We start from the raw sequence: 20,438 nt of genomic DNA on the forward strand, positions 1-20,438 counted from the left end.
GTGGAACGGTGTTCAACACTGGTTTTCCTCCCTAAAGTTATTGCGCAACATGCCATTACCACAGTGGGCCACCAGATGGCACAGCTTTCCTAATAAAACCAAATTTAGCTTTTCCGAAAGACCAGTGGAGATGCAATTGGTGCTAAAAACAGGATTGAGAACGTCTATGTACCTTTGTCTTCTAAGTTTTTTTGGCAATGTGCTAGGGAGGTGGGTGAAACTGGAAAGTGTGGGCAACCTTTCATAGCATAGCTGCGAACCGAGTCAAACAGCCCAAGTCACTTTTCATATTTCAGCAAACAAGAAGTATAGAGAATACTGCGGTACATTGCAAAAGGTACTGTTATTTTTAAATCTTTAAGTAGTTCCCCACTATACAGCCAGAAATACTTTATTTGGAGAGCCTGAGTATGTATAGATTTTTAGGTAGCCTTAGTAACTTGCTTCAGGTCACAGCGCTGGTTCTCAAACTCCTCTATCATTTCACCGTGCTACTCTACCACCTGATATTCTTTCCCAATGCTTTATAAAAGGCTGATTCTCCAACTTTGACACGTATAGAAAAATCATTTACAGAATATAAAATGAATCCTACCTCCAGAATTTGACTTAATCAGTGTGGAGTATGGCCTAAGCATCAGGATTCTCAGTTTCCCAATAATTTCTGTGAGCAGCCAACTCAGAACCACTGCTCTCAATCTTGGCTTTCAGAAACAATTCTTTCACACTCTGCATCAGAATCACATGCTGCCTGCCTGATTTAAAATGCATATTTCCTGGCTTCACTTTTCAGAGATTCTGATTCACTAGATCTGGCCAAGGATCTGGGAACCCAGTGAGTAACAGATGTCCCAGGTGACCGTGACTCTTATGAACAGTAAAGTTTGAGGATTAGTCCCAAATGTTAGCAGGCAATAAAATGACCTGGAAGGCTTTTAAGAACAAGGATTGCTTGTTAAAAAAAAAAAAATCAGTTTCTGATTCACCCAAGTTCTCAGGCAATGCTGATGCTACTGGCAGGGAGACTGCATCCTTTGAAAAGCATTGACTTAGAGTGACCTTGTCCTGCCCCAAATTCTGATTCATCTGGCAGCTGTAATGTATAAGAAGAGACCATCGCTGTTTCTTTTTATAAAGTAATATTTTTAAAAGAAGATGTACTTTTCAAAGCACAGTGTTCCCGTAGTATGAGAAATAGAGGTCTTTATGAAGATTAATGCGCCAGGAAGCATCTGTAGTCCTTCTAAAGCAATGCTTCTCAGACTTTATTGAGCATGTAATTCATCTAGGTATCTTTTTTAAAGTGCAGATTCTGATTCAGCAAGTCTAGGGCGGGACCTGTGGTTCTGTTCTTGTAACAAGCTCTTAGATCATGAAGAGCAAGGTTCTGAAGAAAAGGAAACCATTCTGTGCTGAAACATAGGTCATACATGTCAAAAGTACTGGAGACAGGCTGGTGATGCCCTGAGTCTGAGACCATCTAAAAACCCAGAAAATGCTTTTTGGTTCAGGTGACAAGTAGGCTTTAAAGAAGGTGAAAGGGTTTTGCTTATTTTGGTCATGGTGGAGTAGACTCAGATAAACATAGCTATAATGGGTGTTTTCTCATTTTTAGAACCTAAAATCAAAACTTTAGAAGCTAAGAAGTAGAAACAGTAAGGGCTTTTTTTTTTTCCCTTCTTGCAATAAATTGCCCCTTTTATTAGTTGCTACATCTAAAGCTTCTAAGTAAAGAATATTGTAGCTTTTTTGAGGTCAGTGGCAAAATAATAATGGAGGTGTTCGGTTAGCAAACAAGTTGAATTTCATTATAAAAGAAAAATAAAATGCCAGTACCTCTGGTGGGCCCCTGGTAGCATCTGTGATCTTTATTTTTTAAGACGTATTTGAGAGAGTGCACAAGTTGGGGGGGAGAGGCAGGGAGAGAACCTCAAGCAGACTCCCCACTGAGTGCAGAGCCTGAGGCAGGGGACCCCAAGACCGTGACAACGAGCAGAAATCAAGAGTCAGGCTCAACTGACCAAGCCACCTAGGCACCCCATCTGTAATCTTTACACACTCTGCCGCTGCTTCCACAATTTGAACAATCTGTGTCCCATAAATACTTCCCGAAAACAAAATATAAAGAATCTACTTAATTTCCTTGCTGTTTACTGCTGAAGGATCTGTTGGACTACTTGATAAAGGTTTATTCTGAGATACTAATAATGTTTTAGAACACTCTCCCAACTTCCTTTGGGTAAAATTTTAAAGACATTTAAATTTTTTTTCATGCCTCTTGATAAAAAGACTTCCATTTTCCAAAATTGACTTAACTAAATCCAGTAAATGTTTTAGAACTTTTCCTTGACACTCTAAATTTTGAACTTTATTATTCACATCACATCAGTAATGCCTTCTCTACTTCTTGCATTGTGGCTTTTACCTGGGTAGTGGAAACTGTATTCAAAATCACACAAAACCTTGATCGCATTACAAAATTCCCTCCTCTTTTTAGAGAAATTAGATACCTTTACACAGTTACCATTTTAAAACTGCCACAAGTATGAAAGCCAATGAAATTGTTAATTTGCATTTCACTATGTAAATTCAGTAAGAATTGAATAGCTGGCCCTTAGAGTTAAGCATGTAAGAAGCTTCATTTTTATATATTAACCTCGAAAGGATTAGGTCTCTTTAGAAAGTTGCTTGTACCTGCAGAGTCTGTGAGCTCTCCAAATCTCCTGCTAGCCTCGCAGTATCACTTTTTCCATTTCAGAAATTATAACGCTAAATAGATAAAGAAGACAACCTCAACACAAAGGTATGGTTTACCTGTGCCACTGGTCAACAATAGCCTTGGATGGCAGCCTCCAGATTATTTTGGGTTTGGGTTCCCCAATGGCTGAGCAGTTCAGTAGTAATTTGTCCCCAAAATTCACCTCCGTCCACTTCTGAGATGCAAATTCTATCCTGGGGATGGTTTCTCGCTCTTCCACTGTAAGAATTACCACCCTTCTCTCTGAGCCAGTGGAGCTGGTAGCAATGCATTCGTAAGTGCCCCTGTCTGACGAGGCTACACTTCTTATATGCAGAGTCCCATTTGGAAATAACAGCAACTTGGAATTTATAGACTGCAGTGGCTTCACTTCAGTGCCATCAGAGAGGACCCAATGAACACTGGGCTGAGGCGTTCCTTTGGCAGTACAGGGCAATTTCAAACTTTCACCCCAAGTCCCTACAATGACTTGCCTCTTTTGCTCTAGGATAACAGGTGGGGCTGCAATGACTTGTATTTTGACCAGCAGTGAATCCTGGCCCGCTGAGTTGCTGGCCATGCATTTGTAAAAGCCTCGGTCATAAATGCTGAGATTGTGGAGGACCAACGTTCCGTCAGAGGTCACCAGGGCCTGCCTATTCCCCTCAGAGGATTCTGAAACCACCGTTTGGTTTGCGAGAACCCAGGAAATTGTAGGACTTGGTCTACCTTCAGCTCTGCACTTCAGCTCCACAGTGCTTCCAGAGTGGACTGTGATCTCTTTGGTGCGTCTCTCCAGGATCCTGGGGGGATAGGAGACCACAGACAACGTGACGTGAAGGCGGTCAGTGCCGAGTGGATTGGATGCTGAGCACAGGTACTGTCCGCGGTCCTGAACGTCCACTCTCTGTATGGACAGGGTGCCGTTGGGGAGCACCTGGAATCTGCTATTCTGTTTCCTTTCAGATATATCGAATCCTGATAAGAAGAAAGAAATTTATAGTCATAGGTTCTCAAAGTTTAAACAGAAAACAAATTGTTCAAGGGGGGGATCTCAAGAGGAAAGCTTTGGGGGCTGCTGTTAGGTTACTGAGAGTAGATATGTTTAAAATTAAAATTAGGACACTTAGAGTTAAGGGTGTTAAAATTATTCCTGGAAGATTTTTATTTCCATAATTTTAATTTACAAGCCATATGGTTCAACACAATGGACCCTTCTCTTTTTCAACTGCCATTTCTCTGTATCTGCTTTCAAAGCATTACAAAAAATATTCTTAATTAACATCTTTGAAGAACTTCTAATGAGCAAAAACTTGCAGCAAATGTCAAACGAGGATGTCAATCGTTTCTATATTCTGGAGAGATCATGAAATGGGTGTTGATTCTTTGGATGTGTAACCTTGAAATATAACGCAATCTTTTCCTTGTTTTATGACTACAGAAGATGAAGTGGAAAGAGAAACATTTTCAGATACCTGATGAGACTTTAGTCCAGCGGATGGTGGGCAGGGGATTTCCAACAGCCTCACAAGGAAGAAAGGCATCTGAGTTAGCCGAAACAGTAAAACTTGCCGCTTTTCCTCCAACTATTCTGGGCCTTTCAAATATATTCCTAGACAAAGAATCAAAGGGAAGGAGTTCAGAAGTTGTTATTTTTTGATCTGGTGTCTTATCAAAGCCATTTCTCTTTGCAGTCTTCTGAATTTCCCAATTTGAAGCATGAGTGGTGTCCTCTGGCAAGCCTGGAGCGGGCAATATGCTCTCTACTGGCTTTTTGCCTTTTTCAGCAATTTCTGGATATGACTTGTGCCAGAAATGGTTTTCTGACCAGGGAGAGGAAGTCAGTTTAGAATTCTGTGGCGTAACTGTTATTAGTGCTGGCGTGGAAGTAGAATGAAACAGACGGGAGTAGATAAAGTGGGTGGTTCCGATTGTAACCTTGACATTTGGGAGAACTTTGGGAGATGCTGCAACCTCTGCTGCTAATTGCTGTGGACTAGCATTGTGCCTAGAGTGTTCACGTGGCTTGACCATTGTATTTGTCATCATCCTAAAAACAGGAGTTGCCGTGTTGTCTGTGACTGTGCTTTGATTACTCAAGGGATGGGAGATGGGAATTGACATTGGAGCAGCACTGCTACTCACGAATGGTGGCATGGTTGAGTGTCTAATGATTGTCTTCCTAGTTGTGGTGTTCTGGTGTAGTTTGCTGGACAAAGTGATTCCAGAAACCATTCTGCTCTTCAAAGTCTGAGTATTCTCTTTGGGTAATTCTTCAATTATGTCTGTCAGCGTAAGCGTTCTTGGATAAAGACCCACTGTGCTTGAAATGTGGTTTGTGTTTTCTAAGGGAGAATGAGTGAAAGCAAAGATACTGGGCTTGGTTGAAGTTTCAGCTGCAGTTAGGTCAGGAGGTGTCATAGTAGTCGATGCAGTGAAGCCAGAACTCTGACTGGGAGAAGAGTGTGGCTCATTCCTGTTCTTCTGAGGCTCCTTTTTCCTTTGTGCTTTTTGCATGCTGGGTCTGGCTATTTGGGTTTTATGGATAATGACTGATGTAGGGGCAGCAGCCGGAACTGTCAGCCTGGATGTCTGCCTTGATATAAAATTGGTGCTTGATTCTTTGCTTGAGATACTAGAAGGTGTAGGGTAAACTGGTGGAAAGGGCAGCTTTTTCATTGTGGGGAGACTTCTAGAACTGTGTGTTTCAGTGGTATTTTGGTAAGCTGTAGCTGATGTTATAGATGGAATTTGCATCACACTTGCTGAGAGTGTTGTAAAATGGAAAGGGAAAACTTTATCTGTGGGTAAAGCAGGAGATATTTTAGGAAGCGCTGTGGCTGTGGCTGTGGCTTTTGGTAAGCTAAAATGATGCTGATTCTTTAACCTCTCTTTTTGGACATGGTTATTTACAAAGATTTTCTGCCAGGGAATTTTCCTTCTCAAAAATCTTGTAGTGGCTGTAGTAGTAGACATAGATGGCTTGATGGTAGGACCTGGAAGTGGTGATACAATCATTGACTCTCTTATAACTTCATTGACACTAGACATACTTCGGTAACCATTATTTGTTATATGCATTTTTTCCAAAGGTAAGGATTTGGGGGCATCGGTCATAACTGCATCGGTTGGAAGCACTTGGGTACTCTCAGCACTGAAATATTTTATTGTGGGTATTGTTTTCTCAATATTTACATTTGGTTTGTTCTCAAATAGTAATGACGGATTGTGGACTAGAGTTGTAGACTCTTCTTCTGTGACTTTGGCAATTTCAGCTTTGGTGAGCATCATGGGGGAAGAACTTGGAAAAGACAATGCTGCTGTAGCAGTGGTGAGCCTTTCCCTGGGAGAACAGGATGGGCACACCACATTGACCTCTGTGGCTGAAAATGAAGTAGTGCTTTCTTCAAAAGAAACTCTGGATGTTGGTCTCACAAAGCCATATCTATGCTGTCGAAGAATTGGAATTCTGTATGGGCTGATAATTCGACTCCTGCCCCAAATTTTCCTCCGCCTTCCAAAGCGCCTGGATGGTAGTGGGATGTTAGTCGTACTATTTCTGGGCATCTGTAACTGAGAATGAGCAGCAGTGTCTGGACCCGAAGGTATCTCCGAGGTGCTAAGCTTTTGAGTAATGTATGGATAGAGGTGATTGCTCCTAGCATCACTGACTCCTGTTACAGATGTCTGAGGGCTCTTTGTGGAATTTACTGACCCTAAGAATATGTCAGCTTTGCTTTTAGCACTACTTAGCGTTTTGATATTGACGTCTTGGCCCATAGTTCCCACTGCTGTTGGGAGTGTACTCTGTAAATGCTCTTTTTTCCTCCCAGTTTTGTCAGCTTCCTGAAATTGCATTGCTTCAGGTAGTAGAGGAAAGACAGTGGATAAATTTTCATTGCTTGTGCCTTGCATTTTGTTCAATAAAGTCAGGCTTATATTCTTTGACATGGCTGTGGTTTTAATAGGAGACAGTGTGAAATCCATTGGTTTCTCAGGAGGTAGTATTGGTGGACCCACAACTGGAGATACTTCGGTGACAGCAGTTATATTTGTCACAGGGCTATCAAGTATTGCTCTGGAATTGGCAATCACTATCCTTGACAGGACACTAGGAGCCTTCGTTGCCAGGACCGTAAATTCCTCATCTGGAGGGAGCATGCCTGAAGAGTCTATTTCCTCACCAGGTATTTTCAGGAGCTGGGTGACTACTGGACGGGGCCTTGCCGTAGTATTTTCTTGCTTCTCTGGCATAGTATTCTTTTTAGCTTTCTCCAAAAGCGCAGCCCAGTGTTGTGGGTCAATTCTCCGAGCAGAGGAAGGGAAAGGCCTCCTGTATTCTCTAAAATGTCTATTTGGTGAATCTCCTCGCTGCCGGTGTATTGACTCACGATAGTTGTGCTTTTTACTTGTGCTCAAGACTTGTTTTCCAGTCTCAGCTCCCACTGGAGCAGATGTAGGGAGTTGCACAGCTGGTGGGTCCTTAAGAGGAGAGATGGGATTGGGCTCATCAAGTCCAGATCCATCTGTTTCTACATTATGCTCTACTGGGCTTTGCCCTTTTGTTTTGACTGAAACTTGGTTAATCAAAAAGTCAACCCCTGATGGATTGGCTGCTACACAACAATAATAGCCTTGGTTTTTTGGGGTGATCTGTAATATTCTCAGTGTGCCATTGTTAAGAATTTGCTTGTCTCTGGAGGACTGATAAAGCACAGTGTTTCCTGGAAGAACCCAGCTAACGGAGGCATCTGGGATACCAGAAGAATGGCATGGGAGGTCAACTGTTTCACCAATGAAAGCTGTATAGTGAGCCCCATTTTCCTGATAGGCTTCTATGGAGGGCTCCACCACAGTAATTCTATAGGTGAGAATATCTGCATCATCATAATTGGTACTTATGCAGTGGTATATACCTGTGTCAAAACTATCAGCCATCTGAAGTTCTAGTTTTCCACTTTTGTCTATTAGGATCCGTCCATCCTCACTAACATAAGGGGCTCTCACTTTACTCCCATCAGCCAGAAGCCACTCCAAATGTGGGGCAGGGTCTCCTTGGGCTGGGCATTCTAGGCTAATAGTCCCACCGATCAAAACAGTGCGTTCCAGCTTAGTAGTATTATCTCTGGAAATCATGGTCCATTTGTGTTTCACTGGCTTTATTTCTGCCCTTGGCAAAGTGACTTGAACATCACTGGAGTACTGGATGTGCATTGTACTGAGTGTGGTGGCATTTCTATTTAGCTGCAAGGAAATTTGGTCTTGCATTAACCAAGGGGGATCTATTGTGAGATCAGCCTCTATGTCGGTAAAGATGTCGTCAGGTTTAGGAGCCACCTGTTTATATTTGTAGCAGCGTTGTGGTGTTTCAGTGAGCAAGTGGCTCCTTTCTAGAATCAGAGGAGTATCACTGTACAAAGCCAGAACTTGCCACACTTGCTGAATGTGATTGTAATCTATGTTACACACCAAAAATGTTGAAAGTGATGTATTTAGCATAATATAGTCATTTTCTTCAGTGAATGCAATGGATGATGTCTTTGAGGGCTTTTGGATGCTGCAGACCATGTTAGCTTCATTTCCAAACTGATCTGTCATATTCAAAGTGAGGGAGCCAAAAGGTGCCATGAAATCTTGAGGAGAGATGGACATAGGACTGCTGTCTTCCAGAATAGTCAGGCTCTTTACTTTCAGGGATGGGTCGATGGTTGGCTTGGCACACAGGAAAGCTGCAGCTGGGACCATAGCTAAAGGCGTGCCTTTAGAGGTCCTGGGGTTCATGCAAAGTGGACATTGCTGAGGACTGGAGGGACTTCTGTCTTTTTTGCATTTTATTATATCTAGGAAAAATAACAGTTGAGTTATTGCCAGCTGTGGCCTCTTTACATTTGAACATTTTAAAGAAATAGCTTTTGCTAAAATATGAAAGAAAAAAAATTGGAAATTTTAGTGTTTATAGAAAGTTTACTACCTTTTGGTCTTTGTATTGGTTTCTAAAAAGATATTGTCTATGTACCCTGCTGTAGTATTATATCCATGGTCACACAGATTTTTGTCTGTCTTGTTGATTGCTTTATTTCCTATGCCTAGAAAGTGCCTGATTTATATCTGGTACTCAGAAAATATTACCTAAAAGACTAATTTGCTTATATAGGGAGACAAAATAATATGCTTGTGTTTCTCACTTTTTACTAAGAGTAGTTCAGTTCCATTTCCTCATTTTAATGTTTTAAGGGTTATGGAACTTGATTGTCCTTTAAAAGATTAAATGTTTGATAGAATTTACAAAAGGTTAAGAAGAGTTAATACCTATTTTTCTCAAACTATTCCAAAATAGAGAAGAGAAAGGAAAGCCTCCAAACACATTCTATGAGGTCAGCATTATCCTGATGCCAAAACCAGGCAAAAATACTGCAACACAAGAAAACTACAGGCCAACATCCCTGATGAATATAAATGTAAATATCCTCAACAAAATATTAGCAAACTGCATTTAACAATACAGTAAAAGGACATTCACCATGATCAATTGGGTTTTATTCTGGAGACTAATAAACTACATCAACAAAACAAAGGATTAAAACCATATGATCATCTCAATGGTTGAATAGGAAGCATTTGACAAAATTCAACATCTGTTCATGATAAAAACCATCAACAGAGTGGGTTTAGAGGAAACCTACCTCAACAGAATAAAGGCCAAATATGACAAACCCACAAAATACCAGGCTCAATGGTGAAAAATGGAGAGCTTCTCCTCTAAGATCAGGAACAAGACAAGGATGTCCACTCTCAGCACTTTCACTCCACCTAGCACCCTTTAGAAGTCCTACTTGCAGAACTCGAACAAGAAAAAGAAAGGCATCCAGGTTGACGTAGAAGAACCAAAACTGTGACTTTTTGCAGATGATGTGACAGTAGATGTAAGAAATCATAAAGACTCCACCAAAAAACTGTTGGAACTGATCACTGAATTCAATAAAATCACAGGATATAAAATTAGCATACAGAAACCTGTTACATTTCTATACACTAACAATGAAGTAGCAGAAGGAGGAATTAAGAAAAACAATCTCCTTTATAATTGCACCAAAAATAATAAAATGCCTAGTACTAAACTTAACCAAGGAGGTGAAAGACCTGTGCTCTGAAGAGTATAAAACATTGACAAAAGAAATTGAAGGCAACATAAGCAAATAATAAAGATAGTCCATGCTCATGGATTGGAAGAGTTAATATAATTAAAATGTCTTTTTTTAAATTCCCCTGGCTATTCGGGGTCTTTTCTGATTCCACACAAATCTTAAAATAATTTGTTCTAACTCTCTGAAGAAAGTCCATGGTATTTTGATAGGGATTGCATTAAACGTGTATATTGCCCTGGGTAACATTGACATTTTCACAATATTAATTCTGCCAATCCATGAGCATGGAATATTTTTCCATCTCTTTGTGTCTTCCTCAATTTCTTTCAGGAGTGTTCTATAGTTTTGAGGGTATAGATCCTTTACATCTTTGGTTAGGTTTATTCCTAGGTATCTTATTAACCAAAGCAATCTTGGATTTACTAAAATACCAATCAAAATACTCACATTTTCCACAAAACCGAAACATATATTACTCTATTTGTGTAGAACCACAAAGATCCCAAATAACCAAAGCAATCCTGAGAAAGATGAACAAAGCTGGAGGTATCACAATCCCAGGTACCAAGTTATCAAAGCCATAGTAATCAAAACAGGATGTTGCTGGCACAAAAAACAGATGCACAGATCAATGGAACAGAATAGAGAGTTCAGAAATAAACCCATACTTATATAGTCCATTGATCTATGACAAAGGAGGCAAGAACATACAATGGGGGAAAAGACAGACTCTTCAATAAATGTCAAAACTGGACAGCTACGTGCAAAAGAATGAAACTGGACCACTTTCTTACATCATACACAAAAATAAACTCTAAGTGGGTTAAAGACCTAAAAGTGAGACCTGAAACCATAAAAATCCTAGAGGAGATCACAGGCAGAAATGTACCTGTCAATGACCATAGAAACCCTTCCTTAGATCTGTCTCTTTGGGCAAGGAAAACAAAAAGCAAAAATAAACTATTGAGATTACACCAAAAGAAAAACTTTTGCCCAGCGAGGGAAATCATCAACAAAAAAGGCAACCTGCTGAAAGAGAGAAGATATTTGCAAATGATATATCCAATAACTAGGTAGTATCCAAACTATAACAAGGGCTTATACAGCTCAACACCAAAAAACAAAACCCCAAGGATTTTGATTTAAAAATGAGCATAGTGGGCAGCCCCGGTGGCTCAGTGGTTTAGCACCACCTTCAGCCCAGGGCATGATCCTGGAGACCCTGGGATCAAGTCCACATCAGGCTCCCTGCATGGAGCCTGCTTCTCCCTCTGCCTGTGTCTCTGCCTCTCTCTCTCTTTGTGTCTCATGAATAAATAAAATCTTTAAATAATAAAAAAATAAATAAATAAAAATGAGTATAGGACCTGAATAGACTTTTTTTCAAAGAAGACACACAGATGGCCAAGGGACACATGAAAAGATGGTCGACATCATGGTCATCTGGGAAATGCAAATCAAAACCACACTGAGACATCATCTTCCACCTATCAGATGGCTTAAATTAAAAAAGACAAGAAATCACAAGTGTTGGCAAGGATATGGAGAAAAAGGAACTTTCATGCACTAATGGTGAAAATGTAAATTGGTGCAGCCACTGTGGAAAACAGTATGGAGATTCCTCAAAAAATTAAAAATAGAATTACCATATGATCCAATAATTTTTACCCAAAGAATACAAAAATACTAATCTGAAAAGATACATTCACCCTATGTTTATTGCAGCACTATTTACAATAGCCAAGATTTGGAAGTAACCTAAGTGTCTATCAATAGAGGAATGGATAAGGAAGATGTGTGTGTATGTATGTGTATGCATATGCATGCATATGCCTTTGTGTGGCGCGTATATATATATGCCACACAAAATGGGGGATGAGATTGTGCTATTTGTGACAATGGGGATAGACTCCAAATCCTTCAGTTTGTTCTCCAGTATGACAGGTAATGCTATATACATCTGGCTCAGTAATTTTTTTAAATTTATTTATTCAGTAATTTTTTAAAATTTATTTATTCATGAGACACGGAGCGGGGGGGGGGGGGCGCAGAGACATAGGCAGAGGGAGAAGCAGGCTCCATACAGGGAGCCTGATCCCAGGACTCTGGGGCTCATGCCCTGAGCTAAAGGCAGATGCTCAACCACTGAGACACCCAGGTGTCCCTCCTTCAGTAATTTTTTTTAAAGACTTTTAATTTATTTATTCATGAGAGACAGAGAGAGGCAGAGACACAGGCAGAGAGATAGAGAGGCAGGCTTCATGCAGGGAGCCTGACGTGGGACTCGATCCCGGGACTCCAGGACCACGCCCTGGGCCGAAGACAGGCACTAAACCGCCGAGCCGTCCAGGTATTCCCACTCCCCTTCAGTAATTTTTAAGGTCTAAATCTATGCAGAGAAGGCAGTTGGTAAGCTTAAAAACATTTGAGTTCGCATAAGAGGCTCTTCTTAGTCCCCCACTTACCAACCAGCTATGACCCTTAACCTACCGATCAGTACCTTGAGTTCAGACCCTGCCAAATCAAAGAACATGGTAGACTTCTGGCTTAATTAAACCTCACCACAGAATTATGCTCACATCTTGGTATGTGTTACTAGCACCTGGACCAGAGTTAGCAGGCCCTGGACATCAGGTATTTTACTTCAGATGCAGATCTTATCACATCACTTCCATTCTCTCCATCACACTAACTTTTAGTCACACAGACATGCTCTCCCTGCCACGTCTTATTAGATTCTAGAATATGCTGCTGTCGGACACTCCCTCTTCCCTCAAGGTCTAACTACTTACATCTTGCAGGAGCCAACCACAACACCACTTCCTGGTGGGCTTTCTGCTTTATGTTCTCCTTATACCTCTCACTTCCCCTGTCCTACTCCTCATCCACCCAGTATTAGAATGCCTTGTCTTGTTGTCTGTCTTCCCACAAAACCATCCGATCCATACTTGTTTATCTGTAGGTCCCTGGCCCCCGTCAATGGTGCTCAGGAAACCATTGGAGGGAGGGATGAAGGTGGGCAGGTCTAATTCTAAGTTCTATTTCTTCCACATTGTAACTTGAGATGTGTCTTAAAATTTTAGGTGTTTTACTGTAGCACCTGACAAGCTGTCAATCGTGTGATGTGGCTACTACTACCACACTATTTTCCCTAACACAGAACACTATTTTAGCTATTTACATTATTTTCTCTTTAACCAAGTTACATGCACTGTTGATACTACATATATTAAGTTTGCCACTTAAAATGGTTCTATTAAGGGGTGCCTGGGTGGCTGAGTCAGTTGGGTGTCTGATGCTTGGTTTCAGCTCAAGTCATGATCTCAGGATTGTGAGACTGAGCCCAGCTTCAGGCTCTGTGCTCAGTGCAGAGTCTGCTTGAGATTCTCTTCCTCTGCTCCTTCTCTCCCCCTCCCCCCGCTCTCTCTCGAATAAAATCTTTAAAAAACCGAAAATAATACAATCTTTGTATTAAGATTACACTACGCTCTGACACTAAAACAAGAAGGTAGGTAGAAAGGCCTGGAAACAGAAGCTAGACAGCAATTTGACATTTGTAAAACAAATGTTTATTTTATAGAGAAACAAGACAAAAAGCTTTGCGTAACCTAAGTAGGAAAGATACCCAAAAATAGATAAAGCTGTGTTAGACTGGACTACTGAGATATGTGTAAAAGGATTGCCTGTCTCATGCCGAGTAAATACACAATTTGGGGACATACTAAGATCATAGGTGAGTAGTGGACTCATTTGTATTCACCTTCAAAATAGCGAATCAGAGCTTAGTTTGAGAACCAAGTATGTTCTAGGCACATTCTAGGAGCTAGATACAAATAAATCAGAATAGAAAAGGCAAAAGACATTTAATACTAATAAATACAATAAGATGTTTTCCGTTTAAGAATGAAGTTGTGGGTAATCTGAAAGTGCTGAAATGATTATAGTTGGCCCTTGAACAATACAGGTTTGAACTCTGTGGGTCCACTTATATGTGAATTTCTTCAATAAATAAACTGAAAAATTTTTTTGAGATGTGTGGCAATTTGAAAAACCTTGCCTACGAATGTTGAAAAAATTTTACATATGTCGTGAGTGCATACAATATGCACAAATCCATTATAGAAAGTTAAAACTTATCAAAACTTGTACATGCTTAAAGACCATAGGTAGCACCATTCACAGCCGAGAAAAATGTAAAGAAATAAACATACAATATTAAATCATAACCACCTAAAATTAACTGTACTACCATAGTAATTCTGTAGCCACCTCCTATTACTATAGAGGTGAACTCAAGTGTTGTATCCATTTAAAAATGCTGTATGACAAACTACAATTTCTGAGGTTTTCATAAATAAAATTATGAAATCTTCATATTCCTATATTTAATATTTCCTTCATCTTAATATGTATTAATGTTGGAAATCCTGTTGCAAAATGAAACTTTCTTAAGAATTGTTTTCATAATTACAATTTTATATTAATATTTTCAAAATGCTATGAAAACATATATATGGTCATTTTTCTGTATCATAACATGCTGTATGCCAGTGACACCTTAATCCTAATCTGTAGATGAGAATAATCAGATAGAAGAGTCAAGGTGATTTCCCTAAAGGAACAAAACCAACGTGTGATTTAGGGAAAATCGAGATTGCAACCTTAGCCTCTAAAACAGAAATCGTAGTTTATTTGTTAACCACTCAGTGTCTGTCCATGATGTAGACTCAAGGGAGGGATGGACTTAAGATGAGGGGAATAACTCTGTGTCAATTCCTGTAGAAAATTCTTAGTTTTTTCCAATAATAGTTGTTGATATAGAATCAACTGAGTGCACGCACAGTACTGAAAATTCAGTTCACAGTTCAGTTATTGTAAAATTTACTTTTATATTTATGTGCCCATTGTGAAAAATCCTGAGGGAATTGAACTTATGATGTAAAACATGTTTGCATGTCTGATTTTTCAACTTGCTGATTAAACTCTCTACAAATGTCAAAAAAAAAAAAGCTGTATGACACTAATCATCTCCATGTGAGTAATTCATCGCTCTGGTAAATTGCACACTGCAGTAAAGTGATCTCATGGTTCTCAGGTATTTTTCATCATGTTTAGCACAATGCCATAAACCTTGGATAATACCATGGGACCCATACAAAGTGCCACTAGTGATGCTGGAAGTGCTCCCAAGAAGCAAAGTTACGACAAAAAAAAGTTAATACGAGGTTTGAGCTGCAGTTACCTGGCACCTTAACATCAGCAAAGCCAGCATAAGGACCTCTGTAAGAAAAAAAGAGGAAATTCCTTGAAGCTGTCACTGCACTATACCAGCAGGTGTGAAAACCTTGCACTTTCCGCAAAATACGTTTTTATCTTGTGTTGAAAAATACAGCTTTTATGTGGGTGCAAGATTGCTATAAGAAAGGCGTATCTGTAGACTCTAGTGTGATTCAAGAAAAAGCAAAGTCATTATAATGAAGCTTAGAGCAAAAGAAAGGAGAAGGACCTAACCTGGAGAATTTAATACCAGCAAAGGATGGTTTGACATTTTAGAAAAATTTGGCTTGAAATATATAAAGATAACAGGAGAAGCAGCTTCCACCACCTAAGAGGAAGCAGATGAGTTTCCAGACACCATCACAAAAATCACTGAGGAGAAAGGATACCTGCCTGAAATTAGGTTTTCAATGTAGATGAAAGTGCCCTATTCTGGATAAAAATGCCACAAAGAACATTTATTAGGAAGAGAAGGAAGCACCTGGATTTCAGACAGGAAGGGATGGGCTAACTGTACTATGGTCTGCAAATGCAGTCGGGTTCATGATTATCTATAAAGCTGCTAAATCCCGAGCCTTGAAAGGAAATGGTAAACACCAGTTGCCAGGGTTTTCATTGTACAGCAAAATGGCCTGGCTGATGAGAATATTTTTTTCCAAATTGGTCCCATCTATTCTTTGTTCCTGAAGTCAGGAAGTGCCTTGCCAGTAAGAGCCTGCTTTGTAAAGTTCTTTTAACGTTGGGGAATTCCCCGAGCCACCCAAAACCCCAGGAGTTCAACACCAAAAGTATTAAAGTGGCTTACTTGCCCCCAAACATATTGCTGATTCGTCCTCTAATTCAAGGGGTCATAAAGAGGGGTCATCAAGGCTCATTAAACACTGTATTCTATGGACAGGATTATTAATTCTATGCAAGAGAACCCTCATAGAACATCTTGAAAATCTAGAAGGATTACACCACCGAAGATGCCATTGTCGTTATAGGACAAGGCAATGGAAGCCATCAAGTCTGCAACAGCAAATTCCTGCTGGAGAAAACTATGTCCAGATGGAGTGCACAACTTCAAAAGACTTAGTCCAGAGCCAGTCAAGGAAATCATAAGAGACTGTGGATATGGAAAAAAAAAATCTATATCTATCTATCTATCTATCTATCTATCTATCTATCTATCTATCTATCTATCGGGGAGCGGGTTGGGGGGATGGTGGTAAAGGGCTTCAAGATACGGATCTTGGAGAAATTCAAGAACTAATAGATACCAGAGAAATTAAAGAGGAGATGACTGGGTAGAGATTAATGCTTCCAAACCAGTGACTAATGAGGAGGAAGAAAACATACAAAAGGCAGTGCCAGAAAACAAACCTACATGAGACAGTCTGGCAGAAGGGTTCTCTTATTCAGGCCTGCTTCTGACTTGCGTTATGACGTGACCCCTTCTGTGATGTGGACACTGAGGCTAAAGCAAATGGTGCAAGAAAGATTGGTTGCACGTAGAAACAGTCGTAGAAAAATAAAAGAGCAGAAAGTCCAACAAAGCACAATTTATCACTGTAGAGTCCCGCTGAGTGCCCGGGCCCCTCTGGCCTCCACTTCTCTGCTGGCGACACTGGTGCCCCCACGCCCCCCTTCACCTCTTCAACGTGGAGGTGATGAGGATGAAGACCTGCTGACGATCCACCTCCACTTACAGAACCGTAAGTAATTACCATGCGGTAGAGCCAGGAAACTTCCCTATTGTGAGTGCGTTTGTGCAACAGTCCAACAACCGCATGGTAAGGATGGCGTGAGGGGTTTTTGTATGGTTGCCTCACTTGTCATTATGTAGGATTCCACATGCGGGCCTTGTGTGGAGGCGGATAGCCTCCCCTTACACAGGCATGCCGTGAGCGATGCTTACTAGAAGGCTGATGTGTGTGTTTACTTAGGGTCTCGCAATTTTTCTTTCGAAGAACGTCGCTACTGTACGGTACGCCTCTCTCTTATAATCGGAGAAACTGCATTATCAGCCTATCATCACAGGTAAGTGGTTTTAGAAAAAAAAAGTTTCCAACAGTGTATTATGAATAAGCCTACTCCCGCATCTTTAGTGTATAGGTGAGGCTACCCTAAAGCAGGTGTATCAATTACACTAGACATCCATCTGCAGCCCTATTGTTGCTTCATTATCAATGCATGAATGTAACATAAACATGATTTCTTTTCGACATTTTCTTTTCATTTTTTTATATCTTTTCATTTTTGATGTCTAGTATTAGCAATTCATATACTATCTACAGTATTTTATATAAGACATTACTGATACAGGTACGGGCACCATCTTGTAAAAGCAGATGACGTAAATTTACAGTATTGATAAATACAGTACTGTAAACGTATTTTCCTTATGATTTTCTCAGAAACCTTTTCTTTTCTCTAGTTTTATTATAAGAATACAGTAAAAAATACATACAATGTATGAATAGGAGTTAATTGACCAGGTGGGTTATCCGTAAGGCTTTCTGTCAATAGTAGGCTATGGGTGGTTAAGTTTTGGGGGATTCAAAAGCTACCTACACAGATTTTTCAACTGTTTTGGGGGTCAACATATTGGTCAAGGGCCAATTATATTCAAATACAGATGGAGGAGGGCAGTGGGAGAGTACTAGGCTTTGCAGAAGGAGTGAGCGCTGAGCCAAGTGTGCAGGCAGGCTGGGAGCTCACCAGGCAGAGAAGGAAGGCAAGTGCTGCTGGCAGGAAAGCCACAGGGAGGAGGTAGTAAAATGGCACAGTGTGCCTGGGATGGCAAGGGGTTGTGAGGACTGGAAAGCAAGGAAACCAGGCTGAGGCTAGGCGCCGCTGGACTAGGGGGTTTGGGCTTTGTTCTGTAGGCCACGATCAACAAACTTTTTATGTAAAGGGCCAGGTAGTAAAGACGTTAGGTTTGTGGACCAAAGGTGTCTGACCTAGCAACTGGACTAGGCCACTGTAGCGTCAAAGCAGCCACAGAACCAGGCATGACTGTATTCCCATAGAACTCTATTTACCAAAGCCTTGTGGAGGACTGTGATTGGCCCGTGGGCTATAATTTGTCAACCCTGGATTTTTTTTTTTTATTCCTTAGTATATAAAATACCTGGGTATCTTACAATCATGGCATTTTCCACTTAAAATGTTAGCTGCTAACAATAAATAGTAGCTTGATTTTATGACCGGAACATATAAATTAGCAAAATGGCAAGTAGGTTTGATACCTTGTAGGAACCGGATACAGAATCACTTTCTGAGTGTGTGGTTCTCTGGTCCTGAGCATCATCTTCTCCCCGAGCCCCCATTGCTATGTTTCTCATATAAGCTTTCTTCATATGCTCCCCCATTCTCCTTCAGCTAGCAACCAAGTGAAAACTCAGTAGTTCTTTCCCATTCCTCATTCTTTTATCTCCTCCATGGCATTGGAAAGTACTGAGAAACCCCTCACTCAGTGTCTTGGGGGTCTGTGAAGCTACATTCAGATGTGGTCACCTCATAGTTCAATCTGTCATTCCTCAGACACAAGCCATCTTGAGCCCTTCATCCTTGGGCTTTTGTTTCTTCCCACCGCTCCAGTTCCTCCTGTCTGCTGCTCCTACATTGACCATCCCCAAAAAGCATCTCCGTGTTCAAAGCTTTCACTGTAAAATCTCTCTTGTCTATAGGATAAAGTACAATCCTCATCACCTGGCATTCAATGCTCCCTACAGTGGGTTTCAGAACACCCTGCACATCTCTCTTGAGCCTATGCCAGGCAATTTGGGCTATTACCCTCTTTATGCAGCTTGTTCTAGATCTTCATGTAGAAAGCAGTTTCTCCACCCCAAATACATTTTTTTAAAAGATTTTATTTATTCATGAGACACACAGAGAGAGAGAGAGAGAGAGAGAGAGAGGCAGACACAGGCAGAGGGAGAAGCAGGCTCCATGCAGGGAGCCTGATGTGGGACTCGATCCCAGGGCTCCAGGATCATGCCCTGGGCTGAAGGCAGCGCTAAACCGCTGAGCCACCAGGGCTGCCCCACCAAATACATTGTAGAAAAAGATTTGGACTTTTGAATTTCTGCTTTTCTACTTTCTTGCTGTGTGACCTGGATAAGTAGCACGAAAATGATTATGTTTCACATTTACTGAGTGCTTGCTTGGTGCTATACATTGCGCTAAGCACTTTGTATGTATTAATTATTCTTCACAGTTATTATTATCCCTATGTTACAGGTGAGAAATTGAAGCATAAAGGATCTAAATGACTAGCCCAAGACACCCAAATTTCCTAAGCCTCAGTTTCTTCATCTTGTAATTAGAAGATCATTGTGAGGATTAAATAGAAAGCATCTGGCACAATGTCAACCACAAACTCAGTACGTTAACTCTGCTAGCTCTCTTATTCCTTCTTTTCCCCCTTGATGTATCTTCTATGGCCCAGTCCAATTTCCCTCCTTTTTAATCAAGGCAGAAGTAAGTTTTACTGACTTTGAGCCCCTATGGAACTTCATTATAAGTGTTTTGATGTTTTTCATTCATAGCTTTCTTGTCTTTTTATGTGTTTAACATATTTGCCAAAAATATATGCTCCTTGAGAGCAAAGGTGCTGTCTATTGCCTTAAAGTAATTCTCAGTGTTCAGTTAATGTTTTCTGGTTTGGTCTTAAACTAATGAACCGACTACACACATATACACACACACGTGATGGCAGCAACTTCAAATCTTTTCCACTTTTCTCAAGTTTCTGGCCTTGACCTTTTCCTAGGACCCTCCTCACTCACCTCTCCTACAACTTCACAGAAGAGGAAAAGCCATCAGATAAGCACTTCCTTTGTTTTTTCTACCAGACTCAGGAGATCCCCTGCCTCTGTGCCCATCTAGTTCTCTGTTCTCCTAAGGAAAATCCTTGCTCCTATGTCTGGATCTCTTGCCCTCCAGTCTTCTCACGGACTTGTTCGAAGGATGATCTGCCCTTTCTTTTCTCTTCTCGCCTTGAACATACTCAAGTCTCTCTCATGCTTGAAGAGTCCCGTGTGATTGCACATTTCCATCTGGCTGCATCCTTCCTCCCTTGCTTCATCTCAGGCCAAACCTTTCCAAAAGAGTAGACTGCTCCCTGCCTTCCACCTCTCCCTCCCAAGACAGCAATCCGGCTTCCATCGCTCTTTGCAAAGTAACCACCCACCCCTTTGATGCCAAAATCAATAGGCTCCTTTCAGTCATTATCTTAAAGACTTAATTGTTTAATCAGATTTCAACCATTAATAGTGCAGTTAGTTGTTTGT

The 20,438-nt window shown here is 40.7% G+C and overlaps 1 protein-coding gene across 2 annotated transcripts in view; it reads right to left on the bottom strand.

Moving 5' to 3' along the window:
• The window catches only part of IGSF10 (immunoglobulin superfamily member 10), a 58,049-nt gene that overhangs the window by 4,262 nt on the left and 33,349 nt on the right, over positions 1-20,438 (bottom strand). Inside the window, exons 5-6 of one of the 2 annotated variants that reach the window (XM_035705229.2) lie at positions 4,213-8,577; positions 2,815-3,715 (exon numbers count right to left, since the gene is read on the bottom strand). In XM_035705229.2, the coding sequence (XP_035561122.2) occupies positions 2,815-3,715; positions 4,213-8,577 (5,266 nt within the window). Of the gene's footprint in view, positions 1-2,814; positions 3,716-4,212; positions 8,578-20,438 lie in introns of those variants that run through there. The other variant, XM_025436194.3, reaches the window with a different exon arrangement.

The sequence above is a fragment of the Canis lupus genome, chromosome 23, assembly GCF_003254725.2.
Source record: "Canis lupus dingo isolate Sandy chromosome 23, ASM325472v2, whole genome shotgun sequence".
NCBI classification, from domain to species: domain Eukaryota; kingdom Metazoa; phylum Chordata; class Mammalia; order Carnivora; family Canidae; genus Canis; species Canis lupus.